We start from the raw sequence: 23,262 nt of genomic DNA on the forward strand, positions 1-23,262 counted from the left end.
GATCGTTGTTGGTAGGGAATGAGAGAGGAACGAACAAGTCTAGTTATCGAATTGGAATGCTCATGTTTTTCCCTGCCTCGTTGGTTGACTGGAGGTTGCCGCAATGTTGTCAGTGTAGCGCTGTCTCCCCATCTTGTCGTCCTGCATACCCGGTCGTACCATTGACTGAGACTTGGGCGTGCCAAACGTGAACCATATGGGGGCCGTTTCTCGATTGGACGAAGCTATGGAGAGAGACTGCGTCCCGTCGTTGGTCATTCTGTCGACACACTCCACACTTTTTGTTCTCGATCCAGTTCACACGGTATGAAGTCCTTCCTCGTTTGGAAACGGCCGAGAAGAGGACGCCAGGGGAAGAGCGAAGGCTTGTAATCCGTCGAGCGAAATGGCCCTGCTAACCCAACGAGTCAGTATCAGGCACGTCAACAGGAGGCGAGCATCTCTTTTTTTTTCTTTTGGCCCCCAAATGCGCGGGACAAGCGTTGCACCTGCGTCTCGGTTTCTCACCGTTCGAGATCGTCACGTTTACACGTTTGCGCCATGCACGTCGAGTCAGCATTCGCGAACCCATCGTCTGGGCGTGGCCCATCCAATTGGCACAGAAGTTTGCCGTCAACTCGCCTCGACGCCGGATCCCCGCTGGAAGCCCGCCCTAGGGAGGGAAAGGCAAGACAGGCTTCTTACAAAGACTGATAGGGCTGGGCGAGGCGGTTTCCTGTGCGTGGTGACTGGACGCGACACTAATCTCACACACTCTACTCGGTACACTGCCACGACTGCCTAGGAGATGGTCTAACCGGTTGCGCCTCTGTATGTCCTAGCGACGGAGCTTGGACAAATTGACCAGATGGCAGAGACTCTCTCCCGTTCCTCGATTCTATCTACTACTCCCTCCGGGCTGGTCTCTTCTATTCGGCAGGTGCTCTGACCCTTGTGTCTCGATGACCCTTCCACGTCGAGGCCACAGCCTCCTCCTCTTCCTCCCTCTCCCCGGCGCACCATGTTCATCACATACACGCACGTGGACCAGCTGAAGTCGCGTGCCAAAAAATGGCAGGTCAACTCCTACCAGAACCGGCGGCGCCGGGAACTCAAGGCCACCCTGCCCGCGACGGACAAGTCTTCTCGGTCCCAGAGGCCGAGAGTATTGCCTTGGAAGCAAGCTCCCCCAGGACCTGGCCAGGGCCATCGGGATCAACATTGGGGCGAATCGACGTGGGACGCAACCGAGGGTGGTGTTGAAGGCGATGATGTGCACGGGGCGGTCGTCCCCTTTGAGCCTCCTCTACAAACATCCCCGGGGAGTCTGCGGAGTGACCCTTTCAATTCGTATCCCATGGAGCCCTCTAGCCGAGTGCAGTTGACTGTGGACTACTGTACGCCAATCCCCGTTCCAGCGCCCTCTAGTCGAGATGGGAGACGCGAGCAAACGCCAACTAATGCTTCCCAGTCACCCAGATATACGCGCCCATGAACGCGGGCAACTACCGCGACGATCAAGGGGGCAACTGGCTCTTGTCGTACCTCTTCCGGGTCGCCCTGCAGGCTGATCTGCTGTTTGAAGCGACCGTCCTGTTCATCTGGAGTCAGCTTCCGGCGAGCCAGCTGGGCTCGTCTCCGGAAGAGCTTGAGCGAATCTTGATGGGCCTCCGAGGGAGCGTGATGCGGAAGCTCCATCATCGTCTGACCGTGCCGCAGCTGTGGTGCGACGACGTGACCATCCACACCGTCTTAGCATTGATGGCCGGAGATGTAAGCCATCCATCCCCTTTTACCTATTGCATTCTCCGCGACCATGGCTAACGATGGACCGATCCTGCAGTTCCACCGCGGACAGGACGACCACGTCGAGCTCCACCGAGAAGGGTTGCGGCGCATAGTCGACCTCCGGGGCGGATTGCCAAACAGCAACCTTCAGCCTCAGACGCGATATTCGGTCACAGCGTAAGTCCCCTCGTGCTCCTTGACCAGTCTTTGGGGACCTAGGCCTTTTTATTGACAATCTCCGCAGAACGGAGATGATGTGCGACTACGCGATCCGGAGGCGCAGTCGCTCCCCCAAGACCAACATCACCCCGGACAGCACGCTGACGTACCCAAAGCACCCATTCCCGCCATCTCTGTCCAAGGCCCTGTCGGCGCTGCCCGAAGGGTTCAGCGACATGGCTCTCCAAACGCTACTGTCCCACCAGGTCATCCGCCTGCTGTACCGCATGGCCAAGACGGTTGCGAAAGGCCCCGCCGAGTTCTCTGAGGACACGTCCATCGCGGTGGAGATGATGCGGCTGTCGATGGAGACCGACGCCGGCGCGCTCGAGAAGGCCGTCGTCACGCTGGCCTTCCTGTTCGGCCGGTTCCTCCTCGACGTCGCCACCAAAGGCCGCCCGGTCAACAGCTCCAAGCGCACGTATCAGTCCATGGAGGAGACCCTGCGCGCCCTGGCCCAGTCGGTCTTTGCGCACCTCGAGAAGGCCGGCCCAGGCTTTGTCGCCTGGGCGGTCTTCCTCCTCGCCTCCGCGGGCGTCGACTACGGCGTGCCCGACTCCCTGCAGGACGAGATGCTCCGGGTGCTCCGCCTCAAGGTCCCCGCTGTGAGCCGGTCCCAAACGTTTCTGGACATGTTGCGCAAGTTCCTGTGGCATGAGAAGCTCGAGCCATGTGCACAGGAGCTGTGGCAGCGGATGATGGAACGAAAGATTTCAAAGTAAGTAAAAAAGGCGGAAAATCAAATGAAATGAGCACAGGATCCATCAAAACTTGTTTCCTTTTTCCCATTCGACCGGACCGTTCTTACGGCTGTAATCCTAGCTCTTCCTTGCTCGGAAAGTTCCCTTGCGGCATCATAGCGTGTATCTGAATCCCTTGTTGTCCAGCTCGGTGACATCGTGCATTCCTCGTTCGATAGCTTCCTTCTCTTCATCCAGATCCACCACACCAGACGAGGCGGCCTCGCGGTCCCGTCGCTTGTTCTCGAGGAACATGTAGATGTACAAGACCACGATTGCCACCAGCTTGATCGTGTACCCGACCAGCATCGCCACGTAGGCGGAATGGTACCGCGGCGCCTCGCTCGACTTGAACGTCTGTGGCCTGTCGGTCTTTCGTGTCAGTAGTAGCCATGCACACCCAAAGCTTACGTCGTTGACTGAGCACGAGGGATAGGGGACAGATTCAGAAGCACTCACCCAATGATGTTCCCCACACAATACCCGGTGAACAGGATCGCCGCGGTAAGTTGTTTCTTGGTGTAACCGGCGACATTGGAGCTGACCATGGTCAAACTCATGCTGAAGCCCAGCCCCTGGAAAAAACACAACCACAACCCAACCATCCGGCCCCATTTGTTACTATCCGGCAAACCGACGAGGAGCGCGGAGCCAACGATGCAGATTGTGTTCGCCACGATCATCGTGATGCATCTCAGATTCGGCCACCTGGAGCAGACGATGCCTCCACCAAGGAGGGCGACGAACTGCACCGCGCCGCCCGGAATCTGGAGATACTGCGTCCCCAACGTGTCGACGTTGAACGATTGAATCACCAGCGACGTGAACTGAGTGATTGCCGAGTTCGGAACCTGCGCCCCGACGGCCATGACGAACAAGATCCAGGTTTTTGGATCTTTGAACGTCTGCCACATCTGGTAGGACTTGAAATGCCGGTTTTTGATGCCTTGCCGGTTGGCAGAGACACGCTTCGCGGCAATCACTTTCTCCGCGTCCGTGAGGAATTTGGCTGTCGAGGGGAGGTCGGGGAGCATGACGAGCGCGAGGACGCCCAGAGCGATGCTAATGCTGCCAAATATAATAAAAACGTACATCCAACGAGGCAGGCCGGTTGTGATATGGCCGACCGCATAGCCGATCAGGCTCGATATACTCTCAGTATACTGATCCAGGTAGGACAAATATGGCAGACTCACCCTCCAAACATCGTTGCGATGCCATTTGTACAGTAATAGGCCTCCAGTCTCAAGGGTTGCTCCAGCGATGTGTACCAGATGCTCATAATGAGAATAAACCCTGGGTTCACCACCGCCTCAAACGAGCCGAGCAAGAAGCGGTTGACGGCGATGCCGGCAAAGCTTGTACATGCCGGAGTCGTGATCAGGATAATGCCCCAAGCGATCGTAGTAGCCCCAATCACCTTTCCGACCCGAAGTCTCTGCAAGAAATAACCGGCCGGATACTGCGCCCACAGATACCCTGGATCGCTCAGCAGGGAAACTCTCAGAGTCAGGGCCAGCGCTCACCGAAATAGAAGATCGACCCTAACCAGGAGTAGTCTTGTCCATGGAGATTCGTGCCCTTTTGCAGACCGTACACACTGGCGTAGTTGATGCCATTCTTGTCCAGATATTGCAGCAGGTATATGAGAAAGAGAATAGGGACTATTCGCACATCAAGCTTGCGCAGGACCTTTTTAGATTCGGCTGGGTCGAGTTCTTGATCATCACTCCGCTTGTACAGGTGGTAGTCATCGTCGAGGTCCGCTGAATTCGCAGGAGAACTGGCGACCGAAGCAGGACTAGTCTGGACGGCAGTGATCTTGTCGGCTTCAATTGAAGCTTCGTTGGCAGCCATCTTGTCCCTCTGCTGGAATCAGGTATTGAGGCCCAGTAAATGCCATTGGTGCTGAGATATAAGTAACTTCAGCGTTTTCTTCGGACCTCTCCTCGTGGATCATTGTAACACAATGACACTGCAACATTATCGGCCATCTCCACAATCATTCCCACCGGCAGCATCTCCCGCCTGCAATTCAAGTGTTGCCTTTGGGCTTTTGGCGGCCATGATACCATATCGACATATGATCACGACATCCACTAATGACCAATCAGGAAAGGGATCTCCACGACAGGAAATATTCGAGCCAACAGTTGAGTCAATAGCAATCGCACGCGCCTCGCTTGGGAGAAATGCCTGGCAGAGGGTACATGTCGGTATGTGACCATGGAAATGGCTTGTTGTCGATATAGGAAGGTGAATTGACAGAGACCAGAATTCACCTCCAGATCCTGGTCCAGATCGGCAAGCACCCGGTGCAATTTTGCTTAGAGATCCATTGGATATGCAAAATTTTGTGTGAAGAAGCCCGTCTATTGTATGTCTATATTAGTATGGAATTATGCTGCGAAAGGAAGGGTATCCAAGTATTGTGTGCGTAGCTCCGTTGTCAAGAGTGTGATGGCAGGGGCGATGATTAGGCAGTCTTGACAAGTCTTGTTCGTTCTTCACGTCTTGGTGTGGCCCTGATCATGAGTGGAGTTCTGCTGCCATCTCCATACACTCCACTCGCAGAGACGTTCATCGTCCCAGATGTCGAGTTCAGCTTGCTCACGACCTTCACGAACAGCTTCGAGACCACCCTTTTCCAGAAACTGCCACAACTCCCGAATTTGGTCCAGGTAAGCCACACGCATAGGGTATGTCAAAATGACACGAGATGAGGGTCCTGGAGCAAGCCATCGGAGTATCGCTTTGGAGAGCAACTCGGGATGCTCCTCTGAGTATACAGTGTCTGCGGCGAGGATAACGCGGGCTTTATCCCTTTCCGCGTGATATAGTGTACCACCTTGGACGGCAAGAGTCTCCGGGTTACTCCAGTCCAACGAACCACACTCAACCAGAGTCTTCACGGTGGCTGCATTGAGTTTGATATTACTAGCCAGCCCAGGAACAATCGGTGGCAGGTCGGTAAGGATCACTGGAGATTTCCAGAGTGCCGCTGCAGTTAAACCGACAAGACCGGTACCCGCACCGAGCTCCAGGACTGGTATGGGAGCAGGGGAAGAAAGATCGATCGACAGTTTATGGAGCAGGCTCGCGAGCACAAAGGACGAGGCCCAGGTCTGGAGACTTAAGCCTTGTGCCCGTAAAGCTGGCTCTGCTATGTTGAGGCAAAGGCGAAAATCCCTTCCGCACGGGATGGAGAAGTGTCGAAGCATTGTATAGCAGCGGTCTTCGTCGGCTAGGCTCTTGATCAGAGACGATGAGCAAAGATAAACACTTCGTTGAGAAAATCTTATCAAGTTGTAGAAGAGACGGAGGCTCGGGGGTTCTTCGGAGATGTCATTCGCCGTAGGATGTCACGTGAAGATTATACGGACGATCAAGTAGCTAAAAGGCGAAGCCGCAGTTTGCAGGAGTCAGTTCACCAACTCATTCCTGTCTTCTTTTAGTCAGTACTCTTTAGCAACACACCTCGCTGACCCTCCACTCCAGGTCTCACATTGATCACCATCACGAGGTGTTCTCCAGATGACCCTGTTGCCGCTGGGGGACGGGCAAGCGTCTCCAAAGAATTGGTCCTGTTGCAGGGCATACATGTATCCATGTATCCAATGGCCCAGGACGAAGCTAAGAGACGTCATATTGTGGCATTGAAGCCGCAGATAGGATTCCGAACGAGTCAACCTTATGACCCTTTGCTAACATATCGAAGTCCTTTGAGGAGCCCCTTGCTAATCAGCCTCTTCACCGGCTTCTTTTGGATTTTCCTATTCAGACCGATTTGGTACCAGGTCCGGCCGAATGCACCTCAAACGCGACGCAGATTCATAATGGAACATCTGATAATCTCAGGCTAACCTTGAGTCTTCTAGCTGGTCCGTTTTTCTTTTTCCCCGAGTTCGCAAAATTATGCTCGGAAAAAGCAATTCATGTACAGGGGGTCTTCGCATTTCTCTCTCACTTCGGCATCACCCTGCCCAGAACTTGCTCCAGGCGAACTCAAGAACTTCGATGACAAGCTGCGACATTATGCAGTGCGAGACTGTGGACAATTTGATAAAATCGAATCAGCTGAGTCTATATGAATCGATGGGACCCTCTTCACAGGACTGGTTCGAGTACCCACTACAACATGCATCTATGAAATCGAGAGGAGCAACACAGAGTTACAAAGCCCTGGACTTTGTTTTTGACGACGAATCTGAACTTTATCGTCGAACCGTTGCCCTTTTCTAGAAAAGTCCACTGGACCACCTACACAACTACGCCCCAGCTTTGATATTGTGGAACATAGCCTTGTCCGGTAGGTGTTTGGCGAAACATTTCCGCTGTCACGGATTTCTTCACCTTGGCGTTGCAATCCACTAGGATGGTGAATAGATACAAAATCTACCGCTCTCCGTCCCGACCATGGAAAAGGCGATGCGCAGAGATCCACAATGCGACCGTCACTAGCATCGTGACTACCATCGCCTTTACTGATATCACTCCCCGAATCGGACTCACTCTTTGCAAAAGTAAAAATCTTGGTCCTGGAAACAGGCGCTACTCTAGGATCTTTCCATATCTTTATCGCTTCGTGTTCCTTTCCAGATTAACCCTCGTTGCTCTCTTGACATTTCTAGCTTTTGAATCGCAACAAACACTCAGCAGTCTCAGTCTTGTCATGGCGAGCTCTGTCCGGCCTCAGGGGTGGCCATCACCAAATTTTGATGATCCTCCAAAGAGAGGTGCCCCTGCTCTCTTCATCGTCATGTGCGCCGCAACGGCCACAGTAGTGATGCTCAGAATATATTCCCGTTATTGCATCACAAAATCCCCTGGTATGGATGATGCACTGCTTCTTGCAGGCTTTGTTCGTCTCACTACGCCCTCACATCGTCTAAATGCTGACAATTTCCAGTTACTATCGATCGGACAAACCTTTGCGGAGTACAAAGCTCTCACCACCTGGGGATGGAATATGCATCTTTGGGATGTCCCTCTAGATCGGCTGGAGTACATTCGACTATCTGCTTGGCTTATTGAACTTTTCTTCCTGCTCGGAAACGCTTGCACGAAGATCTCGATCTTGCTTGTCTACCGCAAACTATCATCCAGAAGCCATAGTATATGGTTCATTCGACTCACCTCGGCAGCGATTATATCTACGATCGTGTATACTGTTGGCCTGGTTTTGGAACTCATTGTTATCTGTCGCCCGCTGAGTTCGTATTGGCAATCTTACAATCCCGAATTCACTGGTAGGTATACATGCGGCAACGAACAGGTTCCCATCGTCTTCAGCGCCGCAGCCTCTGCCTTCTCCGACATCTATGCATCAGTTCTGCCAATGCTATGGGTTCGAAACCTTAACTTGACGAGCAGACAGAGGCTTAGCCTGTACGTTCTGTTTTCGGCAGGACTGCTAACGGCCGGAATTGGGATTGCAAGGATGGCATACCTTTTCAAGGTGACTACGAACTATCAACTGGGCCCGGATACTCATGATGTAACTTGGTACGGGTGGCCGACTTTTGTAAGCCACGGAGCTCATTACCGTTCACCCAAATACTAAGTCCATAACAGGCCTTGACGGACATTGAAGCGCACCTTGCAATCATATGTGCATCCGCCCCGGCATTGAAAGCATTATTCCAACGTCTAATATTTCCAAAGTTGTCATATCTCCATTCTTCGATGCTCTCACATACCTTCGATCAAGCCCATTCGTGTGGTGCTCAACTCCAGTCACATTGCACTGAGCATGGCAGCAAGTCAACATTGTACCTGGAGCGAGCTTCTAAAGGACCCAACGCCGGCTCCGGCTTTCAGCGAGCTCCTTCTCGATTGGAGGAACTCGAGCATGGAATCGAAAATCTTTCACTTCACACCATGACCAGTGACAGGACCTTGACTGTACCTTCGAGCATTGTTTAATAAACAGATCAGAGAAGAGGGCCTGCAGACCGCTTTGGGAGCTCAAACGGATCTGGAAGTGCAGAAAGCGCCAGGAAGAACTCAGAAGCTAGGCGTTAAACTGACAGCCGGAGAGTTGGGTTGCAGGTTAAACCGTCTGTCAGATGTTATCGGTCCTTTATGCCTCATTCCGGATGGCGCAAGGACTCCGATATTCGAAAACCTAAGAATATGTCTTCTCGGATAGGCATCTCTTGAATAGGTCTTCCGCCAGTGCCTTATCCATCACAATTTCCGAGCTTTGCTGAGTATCGTCTCCGTCCGCCGCCCAAAATATACGGTACGGCAGCACAAAGTAGCCGAGGCGTCGGAAGACACTGCTGTACTACATCAAAAGGTACATGCAAGTTCAAATATGCTCACAACTTTCTCGATGCCGAGGTTGCTGCCGATTCAAATGGAGAAAACGGTGGTCTCAATGTTGCGAGCGCTTTGCTTATCCAGACCTTGAGTTGCTTTCGGCAACAAGTCTCCGGGCTAGGAACGGTTCCCACAGTCTCACAGTGCAAGATCTGCCCCCAGAACCGCCGCGTCAAGAAGTAATCAATGGGATATTCAACCAGTCTCGAAGCAAATATCGCGTTCCTTTTGCGAGGTCACGGGATGCAGACAAGTGTGGGCTCTTGAGACACTTCCGTATTTTACGTCATTCTACATAGAGTGATCACGCATGGCATTATGGAGCGAAAGAAGGATGCATGGTATAGGTCAAATACCTGAATCAGTAGGCTTGCGCTTCGTTGTGTAGTCCACTCGGTAACTGCTTCGCTGCCAAGAAAAGCATACAGCGATAACGGCGGGTTGGGATTAAATGATTGACCGGATATATTGCGCTTCACACAGTTTTGGTCCGGCGCAAATCTTGGTGCGCAGTTCCGCAGCTTCAATGAGACCCGAAACTTCATTCTCAATCAGGTCGCAAGAATCTTTCGGTCCCGCTCAGGTCCAATCCACGGACTCATTTGCCATATCACACAAGATGGCGTCTGTGGGCCGCGCCTCGAAGTCAATAAGCAATGGACTTGCAGTAGCTGTGAGACCTCGATATGTCTGTCGAACATGCAAACACCAACTCCTGCAACGCGAAGCACAGCAAGCCCGACAATCCTCAAGCCTGTCATTAAGAGACTGTGCTCGACGCACCTCAAGCCTTGTCAATGGACAGCGACGCCAGGCCTCCGATTCTTTTCTCAGCCGCTCTCAGCCTTCTAAACAACGGTCGTCGCTTGAAGAGGCTGAAACTGCCGCGCCAATCGAGGAGTATGTCGAAGCGACCACTTGGGATGGATTGGAGCATGTGGGCCACCAGGGACATTGGAGAGATCTACCTGCTGATCCCAAGGACGGTTATGAACCGTAAGTCTTTCGCAACCCGATCCCACATGCCCAGGGGATCTCACTCTAAATTTCTATAGCTGGCTTGATCCGACCACGGCACCACCTCTTCAGCGCGACGAGTTCCTCTCATTTCTTTACATTTCCATCGTCGAGTGTCTCGCATACAGGCAACTTGGGAAGGAACCAACAATTATCTTTGAGCAGGGTCCACCTGACTTCCATGGTGATATGACTTCTCTGAAAATCAAACTGTCGAGCTCTGGAGCAGTGTCACATCTCGAAGATCCCCGAGGTGTCCTACAGAAGGCCAGCGAAGCCCCAAGGCCCGAGTCGGAGAGACAAGAAGAGATCGAACTTTCCATACCCGAGGTGGAAGAACAGCTCTCTGGCGCAAAATTTGACTTCAGTGATCCGCTCACATTTGTCGTATGTATTGTCCTTGCGAACTCCTCAGGGGCTCTTCATCTGTTTCTTTTATTTCGAGCTGAGCAGAGCTGATTAATTCGTGGTGGATAGGTTATGAAGCGCTTTTCCCAACTCACCTCCCACCGCGTCCCCGACCCACTCCTCAACACTGTCCTGCGCGGCAGCAAACCTCTAACCACTTTCATCGACTTGCTCACTCAAACCGCGAAGCCTAAACCTAAGAGATTCGCAGAACTGTTACTCGCCAAGCAGAAGAAGGCACTGGATTTTGCTGCAAGGGAAAAACTCCGCGCCGAGATTGAGGAGACGCCATTATCAGATCAGACGGAGAAAGCGGTCTCTGGACAATCAGAAGCCCCTACCCAAAAGGTAAAGAAGCAGAGACAGAGATTCCAGCCCCTGGGCCCCAACGTGATGATTTTCCCCCGGCGCGAGACTGAAGTCGATCGAGAAATGGAGGTCGGGCGCTGGAAGGTCATCAAGCGCGAACTCGAGGATCGCGGCCTGCCGGTGTACCCGCTTCCTCGGCTGGTGCCGGAGGGTGAAGAGTGGAGGAAAGAGGAGGCGGAAGGGGGAGTTGCGCAGAGGAACTTGTGAATGCAAGCCGACACTACAGCCCGCCGGGACCACAGCGCATCCCCGTACAGTCCAAGACTCGCCGCGAAATGAAAACGGGATCGAAAGTCCGATGCGTGGATGTCCAAGAAGACGGGCAAAACACCGTTAGGAGACAGAGCAGAGTTGTACAAAAGGGAGAAAGAAAATGTAACAAGGGCACAATGTATATTCTCTAAAATGCTCGAGCTGCTTGCGAAATTCGATGTAAACCTCTACATGCTCCGTTTGAGAAACCATTCCTTCCGCGGTGTCATGTATACCAAACTTTTGCCAGTCGATGCAGAATGCAAAATGCTAAGGTGCGGCCGTTGGAGACAGATATGTACAGTTCGAGCTGCTGATTGTCGCTGGCTTTTAACTTTGAAATGACGACTTTCCTCTGAACATGTCGCGAGAAAATCAGTATATGAAGGTGGTGAGGGCGACGGATGGGCGGAGACGATTGAACCTGCAGTTCAGTGGGTGATTAGTGAAAGCGGGAAGCTGTGGCTGTTCTATGTGGCCTTGTCGTGATCGTTCAGTCAAGACTCGAGAGAGTCCAGATTTGATAAGCAGAGCGCCACTCCGACAGCACAGAGACGGCAACGCTCGAGCTGGCGTGGAGTGACGCAAGGTCGAACAGGCGACAAACAAGGTTAAAAAATGGATAGGGTGCTCCTTACCCTAGCTGCCTGCTTCGATTCATGTCACAACCGGCCAAAAGAGAGAGATTACTCTCTGACAAAGAGGCCGGCCATGCCCATACCAGTACCAATGCACATGCTCACGACACCGATCTGTCCCTCCTGCAATTGAGGCATCAAAGTTGCAAGCTGTCTCGTCCCGGTCATACCGAGTGGGTGGCCCAAAGCAATCGCTCCCCCTCTGGGGTTGACCACTTCGGTATCCAAACCCAGCTTGCGAATGCAATACAGAGCTTGACTTGCAAATGCTTCGTTGATTTCCCAGATATCCACTTCTTCTTTCTTCAGACCCGTGTAGTCGAGGAGTTTCGGAATGACCACAGCCGGGCCAACACCCATCTCATCCGGTCTGCACCCCGCGACCTGGGTGCCTGCCCACTTTCCAATGATATTCTTGGTTAGGCCGAGCTCATTGGCTGTTGACCGGCGCATGAGCAACGTCGCAGCAGCGCCGTCGGAAATCTGGCTGGAATTACCCGCCGTTGAAGATCCATCTTGCGAGAAAGCGGGCTTGAGCTTGGCCATCTTCTCGAGGCTAGCATCGTGCCGGATACCGTCATCCTTGTCGACCACGACTTCTTTGGGAGGCGCATCAGGATGCTCTGGTGCGTATTGTCTGACCTTGACAGGAACAATTTCCGAGTCGAAGAGCCCAGATTTCTGTGCCTTGGAAGCTCTGCGATGTGACTCGGCAGCAAAGGCATCTTGGTCTTGTCGATTCACCCCATACCTCTTTGCCACATTTTCGCTGGTGAGGCCCATCGGCATGATGCAGTCCCGTACATTGTCAATGGGGCTATTCCTGAGTTCATCCCAGAGCATAGTAGGGATCGCCTTGCTCCCGTAATTCTTTGTCATACTTTCCATGCCTGCGCCAATGCCTACTTCAATCTGTCCCATTGCAATCATGTTGCCAATGCTTGTGACAGCGGCCAGACCTGAGCTGCAAGCTCGGTTCACCGTGTGCAACGCCGTTTGCTCGTGGAATCCGGCATGTAGCTGTGCCATACGGGCGGCTTTTGATCCACCCAGTTCAGCGAGAACCACTCCGACCGCTACGTCGTCGATTTTCGCTGGGTCGAGGTTTGGATTTGCAGCGAGGGTAGCGCGCAGGACGTGACAGAGGAGTTCATGGTCGTAAGCATCTCGAAAGCCGCCCTTGACGGCCCGGGTGACAGGAGTACGTAAAGAGGAAAGGATGACAACATCACTAAGTTGTTTGGTGAGTATCTGCTTTAGACCTTTGGCGGCTGCCATGTTTGACGGCGGAATTCCGATGGGAGGGAGTCGGATTGTTATTTCAGACAGTGGGCCCTGGAATTTCTATGGGATATAAAGAACTTCAGAGGCAGGACGAAGCATCGACAACACTGGGGCAAGGATATATAGGAAAGTAATCGTCAGAAAACATGGTTGTCGGGTAAAGAATATGTCTCAATCGAACCCGTCGCCATCGGAAGTGGGCAGGGGCCTCGGAAGCAACACTCGGCCCCACCTGGGGGATCCGGCGGAGCATGTAGGCTGCGGCGGAGATACGAGGCCTGCGGTGAAGCATATGGCCTGCGATATGTAACCTACTTGGCTTCCTTCACTCTACTTCTTCCAGCAAGTTACAGGGCAAAGCCACAGCCATCAGGTAAAGGCAACGGCCGCCACGCATTGACACAAAACCCTCAACGTGTATACAGTTCCCTCGCAACAGCAACTTCCTTTCATGACCGAATACGTGCAACAACTACCTTCCCTCGCAGTGCCTTTCATTTTCATTTCTTCCCTCGGTGCATCCCTTTCCTTTCGCTCTTCATCTCCCCAAACTGCTTTGCTTGCGGTTTCTGTTCTCTCATTGCTCCTTGTCTCTATCTCAGGCTCCCTCGTACAGATTTTCGAACCCATCTCTGTTTTGATTCCAGCACAGACCAAACTACCTTATTCTTTCCTACGTTCCAGGTCATGAGCCACACTGAGACAATGGGAACCGGGAAACGACCTGGCGAGGATATGTCCTATTGCCTCGAAAGTTCAGCGACTCTCAACTGACATTGTCACCCATGTTCTATCGCAGTCTGATCAGGATATACCAGTTACCAGCACACAGCCTTCTGAATCACTATCGCCGCCATCACCGGAGTTCCATCTGAAGATAAGAATATGCTCCGAGAAGAAGGCAGTGGAGAATGATCCCAAATCTCAAGCGCAAGGTGATTGGGGAACTTTGAACTTCGAATACCTTGACAGCAAAATGGCCGAGTATGACGAATTCTCCCACCTCTCCTGGTTAGAGCCGATGGAGGCAGTGGTGGCCAGGGGAAGCTCTTCACCTGATAGACGCGGGGACCGAGTCGGATTCTGTGCAGCAAAGCTGATTAGACGCACCAAAATTCGCGGAAATTTTTATAAGGAGATGTCGAAGCCCTTTGATGAACCGACATTGTTAGCATTCGATTTATTTGACCGATTTGGTAGCCTGAAGGACGACTATGAGAACCATGCTACCAGAAAAGCATTACGTATGTGGGGAACCATACTCGACTATGGTGACATTCTACTCATTGAAGACATCATCATCGAGAAGCCATTCCGGCGGCTGGGGCTGGGCAGGAAGATTGTCACAGCCTTGCTAGAGACCACCAAGCGCAAGACCAACAACGGTTTTGCCGCGATTCTCTGGCCTCAATCCTCCAAGGACATCCATTTTGAGGATCTTCTCGCGGCTATAGTTGGAGACAGCGGAAGTACCCATAGACCGGCGGTCTTTGACCTTCACGACTGCGTGGCAATTCCGTGGGCCCGCTCACTCGGCTTCAGACGAATAGGTTCTTCTATCTGGTTGGGTCTGGAATGTTGGCACGGCCAAGCCATACCTCGTGAGAACGACTTCGACCCTCCTGTTTTTAGCCCTGCCGGCCAAGATACCTTGCCCAAGTCGATTTGGAGCGATTTGAGTGACAAAAGGTTCCTCAAAGCAGTCCAACAATATCTTCAATGTGATAAGCCCGACAGCCAGCGTTGGTTTGCCACTGACAAGGAGGCGAACACTCTGTTACACCTTGCTGCTCTGCACTTTCTCCCTGAAAGCGTAGGTTGGATCATGCAGCAGCCAACCTCTGCTCACTTGATTGCAATACGTAATTCCAGTGGAAATAATCCACTAGAAGCACTTCTACAGAAGCTTGAGATCTTGCGGACGAGGTCATGGCCTGGCACGTCCATCAAGATAGTGGCAGACGACTTCGAAGGTCATACAATAGCCATGGCGAAATGTATTGCTCTGTTCAAGGGAATTGAGACTCACACAGACAAAGATTTGGAACAATTTCGGTATGGCTGCACTTGCGGCGAGTGCGCAGGCGGCTATCTCAGCCCCCGAATGAGATTTGTGTTGTCTGCGAGAGCCGAGAGGCAACGTTCCGAGCTTTGTGAAGAGGTGGATGATCTGCCAGGCACCGAATGGGTCGAAGCGCATAGTTATCAACTTGTTGGTCTTCCGCAGTACTGCCTCAAATTACTGAGTCGCTATAAAGGAGTTCGGGAAGGCTATGTCAGACTCTGCGGTCACATCACATCTTGTCTTTTTGCCTCCAGGCCCCCGCATGAGACTACCATCGAATTGACCGCTGAAACCATAGAGGAAAAGCCCGCATCCATCCAAATGTTCTACAAGTGTGGAGGCAGCATAGCAGGACTTATTACCTGTATCTTTGGGCTTGCATCATGAGACGATGAGATCTACGGCGACGGCTTTCTCCTCGAATTTTTGGACGAGGACGGTATGTTGGAAGAAGAAGCAAAATGCCGCAACGATCATGAGTTCGTGCTTGTTGCTCGGAAATGCGGTTATGACCGCACGGTCGAAAATCTCAAAAACGATAAATATGCATTCTGTGAATCAGTCCGAGAAGGATAAGAAAAGTTCCCCCTTAGCAGAGCTTCAAGAGGTATGGATACACTGTACTTGGGCCGGCTCCTGGAGGAGAATGCAGTTGCATTTGTGAGAATACGAACCTCAACCAAAGGGTTCCAAGGTGTATGCCATTGTTCCCAAAAGACGGTTTTTCACTAACCTGGTTGCAACACCGCGGTGGACACTGTTGATGGGTTTGTTCCGAAGCCTGTTGTGCGAGGCTGTCCTCACCAAGACGCAAATTGGGACGAAGAAGCCAGTATGTTAATGTACTAGAACAGAAGATACCACATATCCAAAAGTGTCGACCATGGAAATCACATTTCCCCCTGTTCTTATGTCTCACTATCTTGTTGAAACAGTTCACGCAGAAACCAGCCAGCCGAAGGCGTGATTCCAATCGACTTCCGCAAGCTGGGTGGTGCCGATACGCAAGCTCACTCGGCGTGCTTTCCTTGTATTAAGGCTTGAAAATCCTTCGGGGCCTCATCAGGCCGGACTTTTCACTCTCCGCCATCCTGCATCTCCTCATCTTCGTCTCCTTCTTCCTCCTCATCCTCATCCTCACCTTCCTGAACATCCACACTGAACGCCATGCTCTGGTCGACACCGACGTACGAGTCGCACATGAGGAACAAGGTCAAGTCCTTCTTGCCGGCGGTCGGGACGACATACTCCAGCTTTGTGCCGAACTGCCTCTTGGCGATCGTGACGCGCTTGATGGCTAGGAGGGACCTTGTCTTCTCCTCGGCCACGACGAGCCACCAGTTTTCGAGCTTGCGGAGCGGATAAAACGGTGCATGGACCGTGACGTCGACCTCTTGTTCAGCACCACCTTTGCCTTCCTCTTCGTCGTCTTCGTCTTCCTCCTCCGCTTCCCTCGAGATGCGGATCGACAGGTAGGAGGGCTGGCCTGCAGTAACTTCCTCCTTGTCCTCGACATCAAACTCCAGTTCGAGACTAGGGTACTTGTTATTCGTGAAGTTCGCCGCCTCCACGAGTTGTCGGTTACTCAATCCCATCATCTGCACCAGCTTCGGCTGATCGGGATTCTCGGACGGGTCCATTGCGGTCATGAAGTCGTCAATATCCTTTATTCCCTGCTTGGCAAGAACACCCACGATCTGAGAGTCAAAGTGTGGGATTTGCAGTAGTGGAGAGTCGCGATCCCACATAGCCTGCACAACCATCTGTGACATTTCCATGGCGTTCATGGCGTTCAGGTGGCCCTCCGAACTTAGCACATCAACACAAGCGGAGAGTAACGCGAGCGTCTTTGAGACTATAACTTCTTGGTCTTTGGCGAGGTCGATGGGCAGTTGCATCCTTGAAAAATGGGCCTGTAATAACACCATTGCTTTAAAATGTGGTGAATCGAAGATCGGCTCGGACATTTTCACCGGCACACGATCGTAAATGCGACGGAGAATATGATCCTCATGGCGACGGAGTTGGATAGCCTCAAATTCCGTGGCGGACGTGACAATTTCGAGGAGGCCCTTGAGTTTTGTGCGAGCCGTAAGGGAGAGGAGGAAGGTCTGCATTGTGATGAAGGAGATGTTGTAGTACGCGGCAATCATGGCCGGGTTCAGTGGAGAAACCGAATCGTCTTCTTCGTCCAAGTCGATGATTTTGGCGTCCGAGAGCTCCTTTAGCGTGGTCTCAATGAGTTCCGAGAGGTGCGTGCTAAGGCCATCGTGGGACGTGTCGTTGAGGCCGTAGAAGCTCGGGTTCGCCAGAAGGCGGCGGTAGAAATATGTGTATGTGGTCCAATCGACAGCATCTTGGGTGGATGCAATTGTCTTTGTGCTGATCTCGGTGACAAATGCGTCGTGGAGCCAGGCCTGTAGGTGGCTTTCTATGGGCAACGCCTCGTTGAGGAATTTCTTGTAGTATTCGCGCTTCACTGCCGAGACCATGAGCACGCCCTTTCCGATATCATCCTCACCAGGCCGACACGCTCGACCAAACATCTGCAGAATCTCGCTGATTTGGTAATCGACGTAGCGGTGTTCGCGGCCCACAAAGTACTGCGTGCCCATAACGATGACGAGGTGTGCTGTGAATGGGATTTCCCAACAGACATCGCGGGAAGCAAGCATCACTTGGATAGCACCAATCTTGAACAGATGAGAGACGATTCTCTTGTCACTGGTCGATAGCGCCTCGTGATAGTACCCAATGCCGTGTGTCAGAGACTCTGCTAATGCTCTTTCGTTGATTCGCTCCAAGAATGGCGCAAGTTCATTCACATCGGTGTGCAAGAACCTCTCATCGTCGTCATCCATAATGCACGCCAAAAGAATATCGAGTGCTGTAGCACGGACCTGTTTCCGACCGGGAACGAAGACAATTGCTGGCTTGTCAGGTGACAACTGGACGATAGATTGATATGTTGGACGGGCCATGGCCATCATTAGGGACGGGAAATGAGGTATGCTGAATGACTGGATGTGCAACTGTAATCCAACCGGTCTTGTCATGGGGCTAAAGTTGTAGATGGTGTGTTTGTTGGCACCAAGCCACTCACCCACGTCCCGAGCATTCGACAGCGGTACGCTCAATCCTACAATCCGCATGTTGTTCTCTAGTTGGATGTGGATGTATTGCATCCTGGAAACCACAACCTCATAGACGCCGCCATTTTCGCCACCAATCATATGAAGTTCGTCGGCAATGAATAACTCCACGTTCTGCACGTTCTTTCGCCGCTGCCATTGTCTCGATAGGACGTCCCATTGAGTGGGAGTTGCCAATACGAGATCAGATCTGTCCAAGATTCGCAGATCAGCTGTGATTTCACCAGTAAGAGTTGAGATGACCTTTCCGCCACCGAGTGGGCTCAATCGTTCGTTCCAGTCAGCGTAACGGCCGTCTACTAGTTCTTGGAAGGGAGCCACATAAACTGCTTTGCCAGCGTCCGGGTTCTTCCAATGTCGCAGGAGAGCAAATTCGGCACATACCGTCTTGCCGCTGCCCGTTGGTGCTCCCACGAAGACACTGTCATTGCTATCGTACAGCGATTTGAAGACTTGAGTTTGGATCTTGTTGAATCTGTCCCACTTGGGATAGAGCGCGACGTAATCTTTGACCTTCAGCGCCTGGACAGGCACAGGCTGCAGGTCCAGAAGTGGAGTATGAGGAGGGAATCTTTCGGGGAGAATCAGCTTCTGGAACGAGACGGGAATTCTGGTCTCAGAGTGCATCCACCGATCTGATATGAGCGAAATGAAATAATTAGGTGGAATAGGCTCGCTGATGGGAACGGTAAAGTCGACCAAGTGTTCTGACATGTCACCCTCTGCATACTCTCGACGCAGAATGAACTGGTCGTGGAACAAGATTTCCTCTCCATCACAGTCTTCCACGACGATCCAGAACGACTCAGCAGTCCCGTGCAATGCTTCATCCCACACAAAGTTGGGAGTGATCGTCAGTTCGACACGGAGTAGTGATCTGGTAATTGGCTGCACTTGCGCTTGGACCTCTAATCGCGGGAATTTGGAAACAAGGTCGCACACAACTCGTCCGGCTTTGGGAAGCCCGAGCAGCTCTCCCATGCGAGGAGGATCGAGGTCAAAGTAGCTAGACCACGGAACTTCCATTCGCTCCGCTTTCTGAATGTATTCTCTGGGACACATTGGAAATTGCCTTAATGGAGTCATTGTAGGCCACATTCGCTTCTCAGCCATTTTGCAGAGGTCCAAGGCGGTCTTTGCCACTCCGGCCCAGCCCTTTTTCAGGCATATTTCGAACATTGCGCGGATAATTCGCCCTGCCGATTGTGTGACGTAGACAAGATCAGCCATCAAGGCCAGACCTTCCAACTTGAGTCGAGAGATAAATGCTTGCAGAAGCACGTTGATTTTCGCTTGTGGCTCGTCCATCCCTTCTTTGACAGGAATCGGTACTCTGCCAAGCAATTTGGCTAATTCGAGCTTCTCGTCTTGTCGGACAGGGATGTATTTGAATTCATCACTGAGAGCAAAGATTCGGAAGAGTTCGATCGTGCCGATCGAAGGTTGGAGGTGATGATTGTAGGTCAGCATCGAATTATGTGTGATGTAGTAATGCGAAGCAATTCGACCCAGGTCGGTGGCTTGCAGCTTCCCAGTCTTCTTCTCGTACTTGACAAGTCCGGCCTTTTCGAGAACAATGGCGGCGGAATGGATGAGATCGACTCGCTTCTGCTCCAAAGCCTCATCGTCGCCGTAGTCTGCGCCGACACTATAGAGGCCTGGTGAGCGTATCATTCGAACAAATAGATACGTATAGCCGAGCCATTCAACCCCCTCGTCGCGGGTACGGACGCTTCCGAGGACAATTTCTGCGTTGAGGTTGTCGGCAAGTTTGCCCATCAATTGGCTTTCAATGGGCAATTGCTGGTTCATCAACGAGAGGTAATACTGAATCTCCGCCTGGGATGTGATGATGATACCTTCGCCATATGAGTCAAATTGCGGACGACCCGCTCGGCCAAGCATCTGGAGGACATCTTGTGGACTCAATTCGACCCAGCTTCCTTTTTCAGGGGAGTAAACTTGGGTACCTTTGATGACGACGGTATGAGCAGGTAAATTGACACCCCATGCAAGGGTTGCAGTACAGACAAGGACTCTCAGATAGCCATCGGCAAACAGATCCTGCACCGATGTCCGATCCGCAACGCCCATTCCAGCATGATGGATGCCGAATCCATAAGGCAACAGGTCTTTCAGGTTGGCGTCGTTCACCGCGTCAGCTTCCTCCTGCAGAACGGATCTGCTTGCTGCATCAGTCCGCATAATTTGACCAATTGTTTCCAGCTCGACAGCCTTGTCACGGATGTATTTGGCAGTTTTGGCGGTTTCCTTGCGAGAGTGAACAAATATTAGCATTTGTTGTTGATTCGTTCCCGCATGCTCGATGGCTTTTGCGTAGCAGATGTCGTTCATTGTCTTGAGCTGCTTGATGGCCTTTTTGTCGGTCACGCCAATGAACTCCTGCCGAAGAGGGCAGGGTCTGAAGGATCCATCAAAGTGGAATAGACCCTTTTCGGGATCGACTCGCAGGAAAGTGGCCACGTCCCGGTAGTTGGGGAGCGTTGCACTCAAGCCTACAATCCGCACAGGCTCACCAGTCTGCTCGATCTTTCGGATAGTCCGACTGACAATACTTTCGATGACCGGACCCCGGTCGTCGTGCAGGAGATGGATTTCGTCAATAATGATCAGTCGAACAAGTCGGGTGTAGCTTTGGTCAGTTGCTTTTCGCGTGATGACATCCCACTTTTCCGGAGTCGTTACAATGACTTGAGTGTCGGCAATTTGTTGCTTTGTCAATTGTCGATCTCCTGTGAGCTCAGAGACCCGGATTCCATACACCTCAAGTCGCTTTCCAAAATTGCCTACTTGTTCCTGCACCAAAGCCTTCAAAGGTGCAATGTAGATGATCTTGAAGTCGTCCAACATGATTTCGCCAGTTTCTGGATTTCTATGCTTGCCAATTTCGCGCAACATCGTCAGCATTGCGACATTCGTCTTGCCGGATCCGGTCGGAGCGCAAATGAGCATGTTGCCATCATCGTGAAAAGCAGAGGGGAAGCATTTCGACTGGATACGGTTCAGCTCCTTCGCAGAGCCAAAACCTTGCCTTGCCCAGTCAGGAAGCTCAGTGGTGGGAATGTTCTTCTCGCCAGGGTCTCGTTTGGGCTTAGGAGGGGGGACGTGAATTTCTTCATAGCCCTTGAATGTTCGCTTCGTGGAGCCTTGTGGAAGGACAACCTTTGGATTTGTCATAAGATGATTTCCCTGCTCAAAAACGAGGTTGTCCAGATTGATGACCCGCTGTGGTTGTAAGCCACCGGAAAGAGCACCGTCTTTTTTCTTTTCTTGCTCTTCCTGTGCTTTGGGGATATCAATGTCCATCAGATCAAGCTTCATCTTCTTAGCCGGGCGTGGCTCTTCTCCGGTACGACCTGATTTGCCCAGCAGTTCGTCCAGAATGGCTCGGTGACCTGCCTCAACCATCTCGCTCTCCACGAGGTGTCGAGCATCCTGATCCTCTGCGGCTCTGCGCCACCTGGTCGCCCAGACGATCCTATCTCTATTGGAAACCAATTTCCCAACCATGTCAGGATGTTCATAATCAAACAAGTCCATCAAGTCATTCTCGATATCACGAAGGGATATTTCTTCACCTTCAAGAGACCTGCCGGAGAGGATCTGGAGGGCATCTCGGGTCTTCTGCTGCTGGATAACAGCGTCAGCATACACCGAACCAATTTGCCGTTGAAGCCAGTATGCATCAATTTCGTCGATGGGAACAAAGTCGGTGTCTTCACGCTTTCTGCGAACCGATTCGCCAAGGCCGCTGTCTATAATCAGCTCAGCGTCCTCATCTTCGTCTGCGTCGACATCGGGGGCGGCTGCCCCTCCAGCTGACGCAGATTCTTCAAGACCTGGCTGGTCCTGGATGTCTTCCTCTTCATCACTGTCCGCTTCGTCTTCGTCTCGAACTTCGTACGTCCGCGCGATGCCGTCTTCGTCTACGTCCTCATCCTCGTCAAACACAACTGCGACACCTTGGCGTTCGTCAAGTTCGGCTTCGTCCGCGCCGGCACCGTCCGCCATGTTATCATCGTCGTCTTGCGCATCATAATCTGTTATCTTTTTGCCCAGATTGACCAGTTCATTGAACTGCTTAGGGGTCATTGTGATTCCAACGATTTCATCAATCTCTTTCTTTTTATCGAGGTCTTTCATATTCTCATCTTTCAGATATTCGAGGATGGCATCAGCTGCACTTCGGACGATTTCCTGTGAGACGTCTCCAAGGGCATTTGCAGTCACGGTGAGCAGTAGATCGTAAGTCGCCCGGGTCGCGGGAGTCCTAGGACGATACTTGAGCCCTTCGATCAACGCATCGCCGGCGGAAAGGACGCCGGCGCCCCGAGGTTGGGCAGGCTCACCCCTCTTCCGCTTTCTCTGCTCTCGTTCCAAGACATCTTCGCCCTCCCGTATCGAGCCTCTTTCGACACCTTGTAAGCCTGGCGCAATCTTCTTCTGCTTTGGCACTTGGTCTCGACCGACCCGCGAACCCATATCACGGATGTTCAGTCTTCCAGCCAGGGACTCGGGGTCGCCGGTATTCTCATCTGTACGGCGTGAGATAAATCGACGGTCTGCCTGGAGGACCAGGTTCGACATCGCCGAGTATTTGTATTGCGACACATTGTTAGGGTCTGCCATTTTGTCGGCACAAGGATCACGACCTTAGGGAGCGATTGAGGGGTTGCGATGGATGTGAAGCGGGCTTTGACGCCGGAGTGGGTGTTCGGACGGGTTCGTCCAAGCTGTTATTGGGTAAAGTGAAATATATTAGTGGCCATGAGCAGAAACAAGTAGTTCTGCACTTCTGCACCGGTCGTCACTCCGAAACTTCAGCCAGGCAGCAGGTATATCTGTCTCTGCGACGGCGACCTCTGCTACTCAAAAAAGTTTCCGTGCCTCCAATCTTGGCGTATTCCTCGGCAAACCTTCCATATGCCTCAATCATGATAGCCTCAAAAAAGGTGGAGCCCCTGCTGGCTTTGCCACCTCTACTCCGTACCAATCTCCAAGTTATC

The 23,262-nt window shown here is 52.2% G+C and overlaps 6 protein-coding genes across 8 annotated transcripts; 2 read left to right on the forward strand and 4 right to left on the reverse strand.

The window, feature by feature from the left end:
• The first annotated feature begins 722 nt into the window (after nt 1-722).
• PV07_04556 lies at nt 723-2,874 on the forward strand. Of its 2 annotated transcripts, XM_016391370.1 has the most exons (4): nt 723-1,376; nt 1,451-1,752; nt 1,823-1,944; nt 2,012-2,874. In XM_016391370.1, exons 1-4 carry the CDS (start codon nt 1,001-1,003, stop codon nt 2,706-2,708), a joined length of 1,497 nt encoding a protein of 498 aa, XP_016253272.1. In that variant the 5' UTR covers nt 723-1,000; the 3' UTR covers nt 2,709-2,874. The 2 variants fall into 2 exon arrangements, with proteins under 2 accessions (XP_016253272.1, XP_016253273.1); XM_016391371.1 differs by having other exon boundaries at nt 723-1,752.
• On the reverse strand, nt 2,753-5,014 carry PV07_04557 (uncharacterized protein). Its single transcript, XM_016391372.1, has 4 exons — nt 4,253-5,014; nt 3,923-4,205; nt 3,186-3,869; nt 2,753-3,090 (listed from the first exon to the last, which is right to left on the reverse strand). Exons 1-4 carry the CDS (start codon nt 4,581-4,583, stop codon nt 2,841-2,843), a joined length of 1,548 nt encoding a protein of 515 aa, XP_016253274.1. The 5' UTR covers nt 4,584-5,014; the 3' UTR covers nt 2,753-2,840.
• Nucleotides 5,015-5,021: 7 nt separating this feature from the next.
• On the reverse strand, nt 5,022-6,020 carry PV07_04558 (uncharacterized protein). Its single transcript, XM_016391373.1, has one exon. It carries the CDS (start codon nt 5,945-5,947, stop codon nt 5,234-5,236), a length of 714 nt encoding a protein of 237 aa, XP_016253275.1. The 5' UTR covers nt 5,948-6,020; the 3' UTR covers nt 5,022-5,233.
• A 3,582-nt stretch (nt 6,021-9,602) lies between these two features.
• On the forward strand, nt 9,603-11,475 carry PV07_04559 (uncharacterized protein). The gene is made up of 3 exons (XM_016391374.1): nt 9,603-10,046; nt 10,106-10,454; nt 10,545-11,475. The coding sequence occupies exons 1-3, from the start codon at nt 9,670-9,672 to the stop codon at nt 11,049-11,051; spliced, it is 1,233 nt and encodes a 410-aa protein (XP_016253276.1). The 5' UTR covers nt 9,603-9,669; the 3' UTR covers nt 11,052-11,475.
• Nucleotides 11,219-13,160, reverse strand: PV07_04560 (uncharacterized protein). Its single transcript, XM_016391375.1, has 2 exons — nt 11,735-13,160; nt 11,219-11,520 (listed from the first exon to the last, which is right to left on the reverse strand). Exon 1 carries the CDS (start codon nt 13,010-13,012, stop codon nt 11,783-11,785), a length of 1,230 nt encoding a protein of 409 aa, XP_016253277.1. The 5' UTR covers nt 13,013-13,160; the 3' UTR covers nt 11,219-11,520; nt 11,735-11,782.
• Nucleotides 13,161-15,792: 2,632 nt separating this feature from the next.
• On the reverse strand, nt 15,793-23,106 carry PV07_04561. 2 transcript variants are annotated; one of them, XM_016391377.1, is made up of 2 exons: nt 22,606-23,106; nt 15,793-22,526 (listed from the first exon to the last, which is right to left on the reverse strand). In XM_016391377.1, exon 2 carries the CDS (start codon nt 22,397-22,399, stop codon nt 16,160-16,162), a length of 6,240 nt encoding a protein of 2,079 aa, XP_016253279.1. In that variant the 5' UTR covers nt 22,400-22,526; nt 22,606-23,106; the 3' UTR covers nt 15,793-16,159. The 2 variants fall into 2 exon arrangements, with proteins under 2 accessions (XP_016253279.1, XP_016253278.1); XM_016391376.1 differs by having other exon boundaries at nt 15,793-23,106.
• Nucleotides 23,107-23,262: the final 156 nt, after the last annotated feature.

The sequence above is a fragment of the Cladophialophora immunda genome (genome assembly GCF_000835495.1).
Source record: "Cladophialophora immunda strain CBS 83496 unplaced genomic scaffold supercont1.2, whole genome shotgun sequence".
Lineage (NCBI taxonomy): Eukaryota > Fungi > Ascomycota > Eurotiomycetes > Chaetothyriales > Herpotrichiellaceae > Cladophialophora > Cladophialophora immunda.

What these genes read in the sequence shown, in the direction of transcription:
- PV07_04556 (XM_016391370.1), top strand. Translation starts at nt 1,001, where the DNA reads ATGTTCATCACATACACGCACGTGGACCAGCTGAAGTCGCGTGCCAAA. An exon ending in TAGCATTGATGGCCGGAGAT is followed by an intron (nt 1,753 to 1,822) that starts GTAAGCCATCCA and finishes CCGATCCTGCAG; the next exon opens with TTCCACCGCGGACAGGACGA. An exon ending in ACGCGATATTCGGTCACAGC is followed by an intron (nt 1,945 to 2,011) that starts GTAAGTCCCCTC and finishes CAATCTCCGCAG; the next exon opens with AACGGAGATGATGTGCGACT.
- PV07_04557 (XM_016391372.1), bottom strand. Translation starts at nt 4,583, where the DNA reads ATGGCTGCCAACGAAGCTTCAATTGAAGCCGACAAGATCACTGCCGTC. An exon ending in AGGGTCGATCTTCTATTTCG is followed by an intron (nt 4,206 to 4,252) that starts GTGAGCGCTGGC and finishes TGAGCGATCCAG; the next exon opens with GGTATCTGTGGGCGCAGTAT. An exon ending in ATCGCAACGATGTTTGGAGG is followed by an intron (nt 3,870 to 3,922) that starts GTGAGTCTGCCA and finishes GAGTATATCGAG; the next exon opens with CCTGATCGGCTATGCGGTCG.
- PV07_04558 (XM_016391373.1), bottom strand. Translation starts at nt 5,947, where the DNA reads ATGCTTCGACACTTCTCCATCCCGTGCGGAAGGGATTTTCGCCTTTGC.
- PV07_04559 (XM_016391374.1), top strand. Translation starts at nt 9,670, where the DNA reads ATGGCGTCTGTGGGCCGCGCCTCGAAGTCAATAAGCAATGGACTTGCA. An exon ending in CCCAAGGACGGTTATGAACC is followed by an intron (nt 10,047 to 10,105) that starts GTAAGTCTTTCG and finishes AAATTTCTATAG; the next exon opens with CTGGCTTGATCCGACCACGG. An exon ending in GTGATCCGCTCACATTTGTC is followed by an intron (nt 10,455 to 10,544) that starts GTATGTATTGTC and finishes CGTGGTGGATAG; the next exon opens with GTTATGAAGCGCTTTTCCCA.
- PV07_04560 (XM_016391375.1), bottom strand. Translation starts at nt 13,012, where the DNA reads ATGGCAGCCGCCAAAGGTCTAAAGCAGATACTCACCAAACAACTTAGT.
- PV07_04561 (XM_016391376.1), bottom strand. Translation starts at nt 22,885, where the DNA reads ATGGCAGACCCTAACAATGTGTCGCAATACAAATACTCGGCGATGTCG.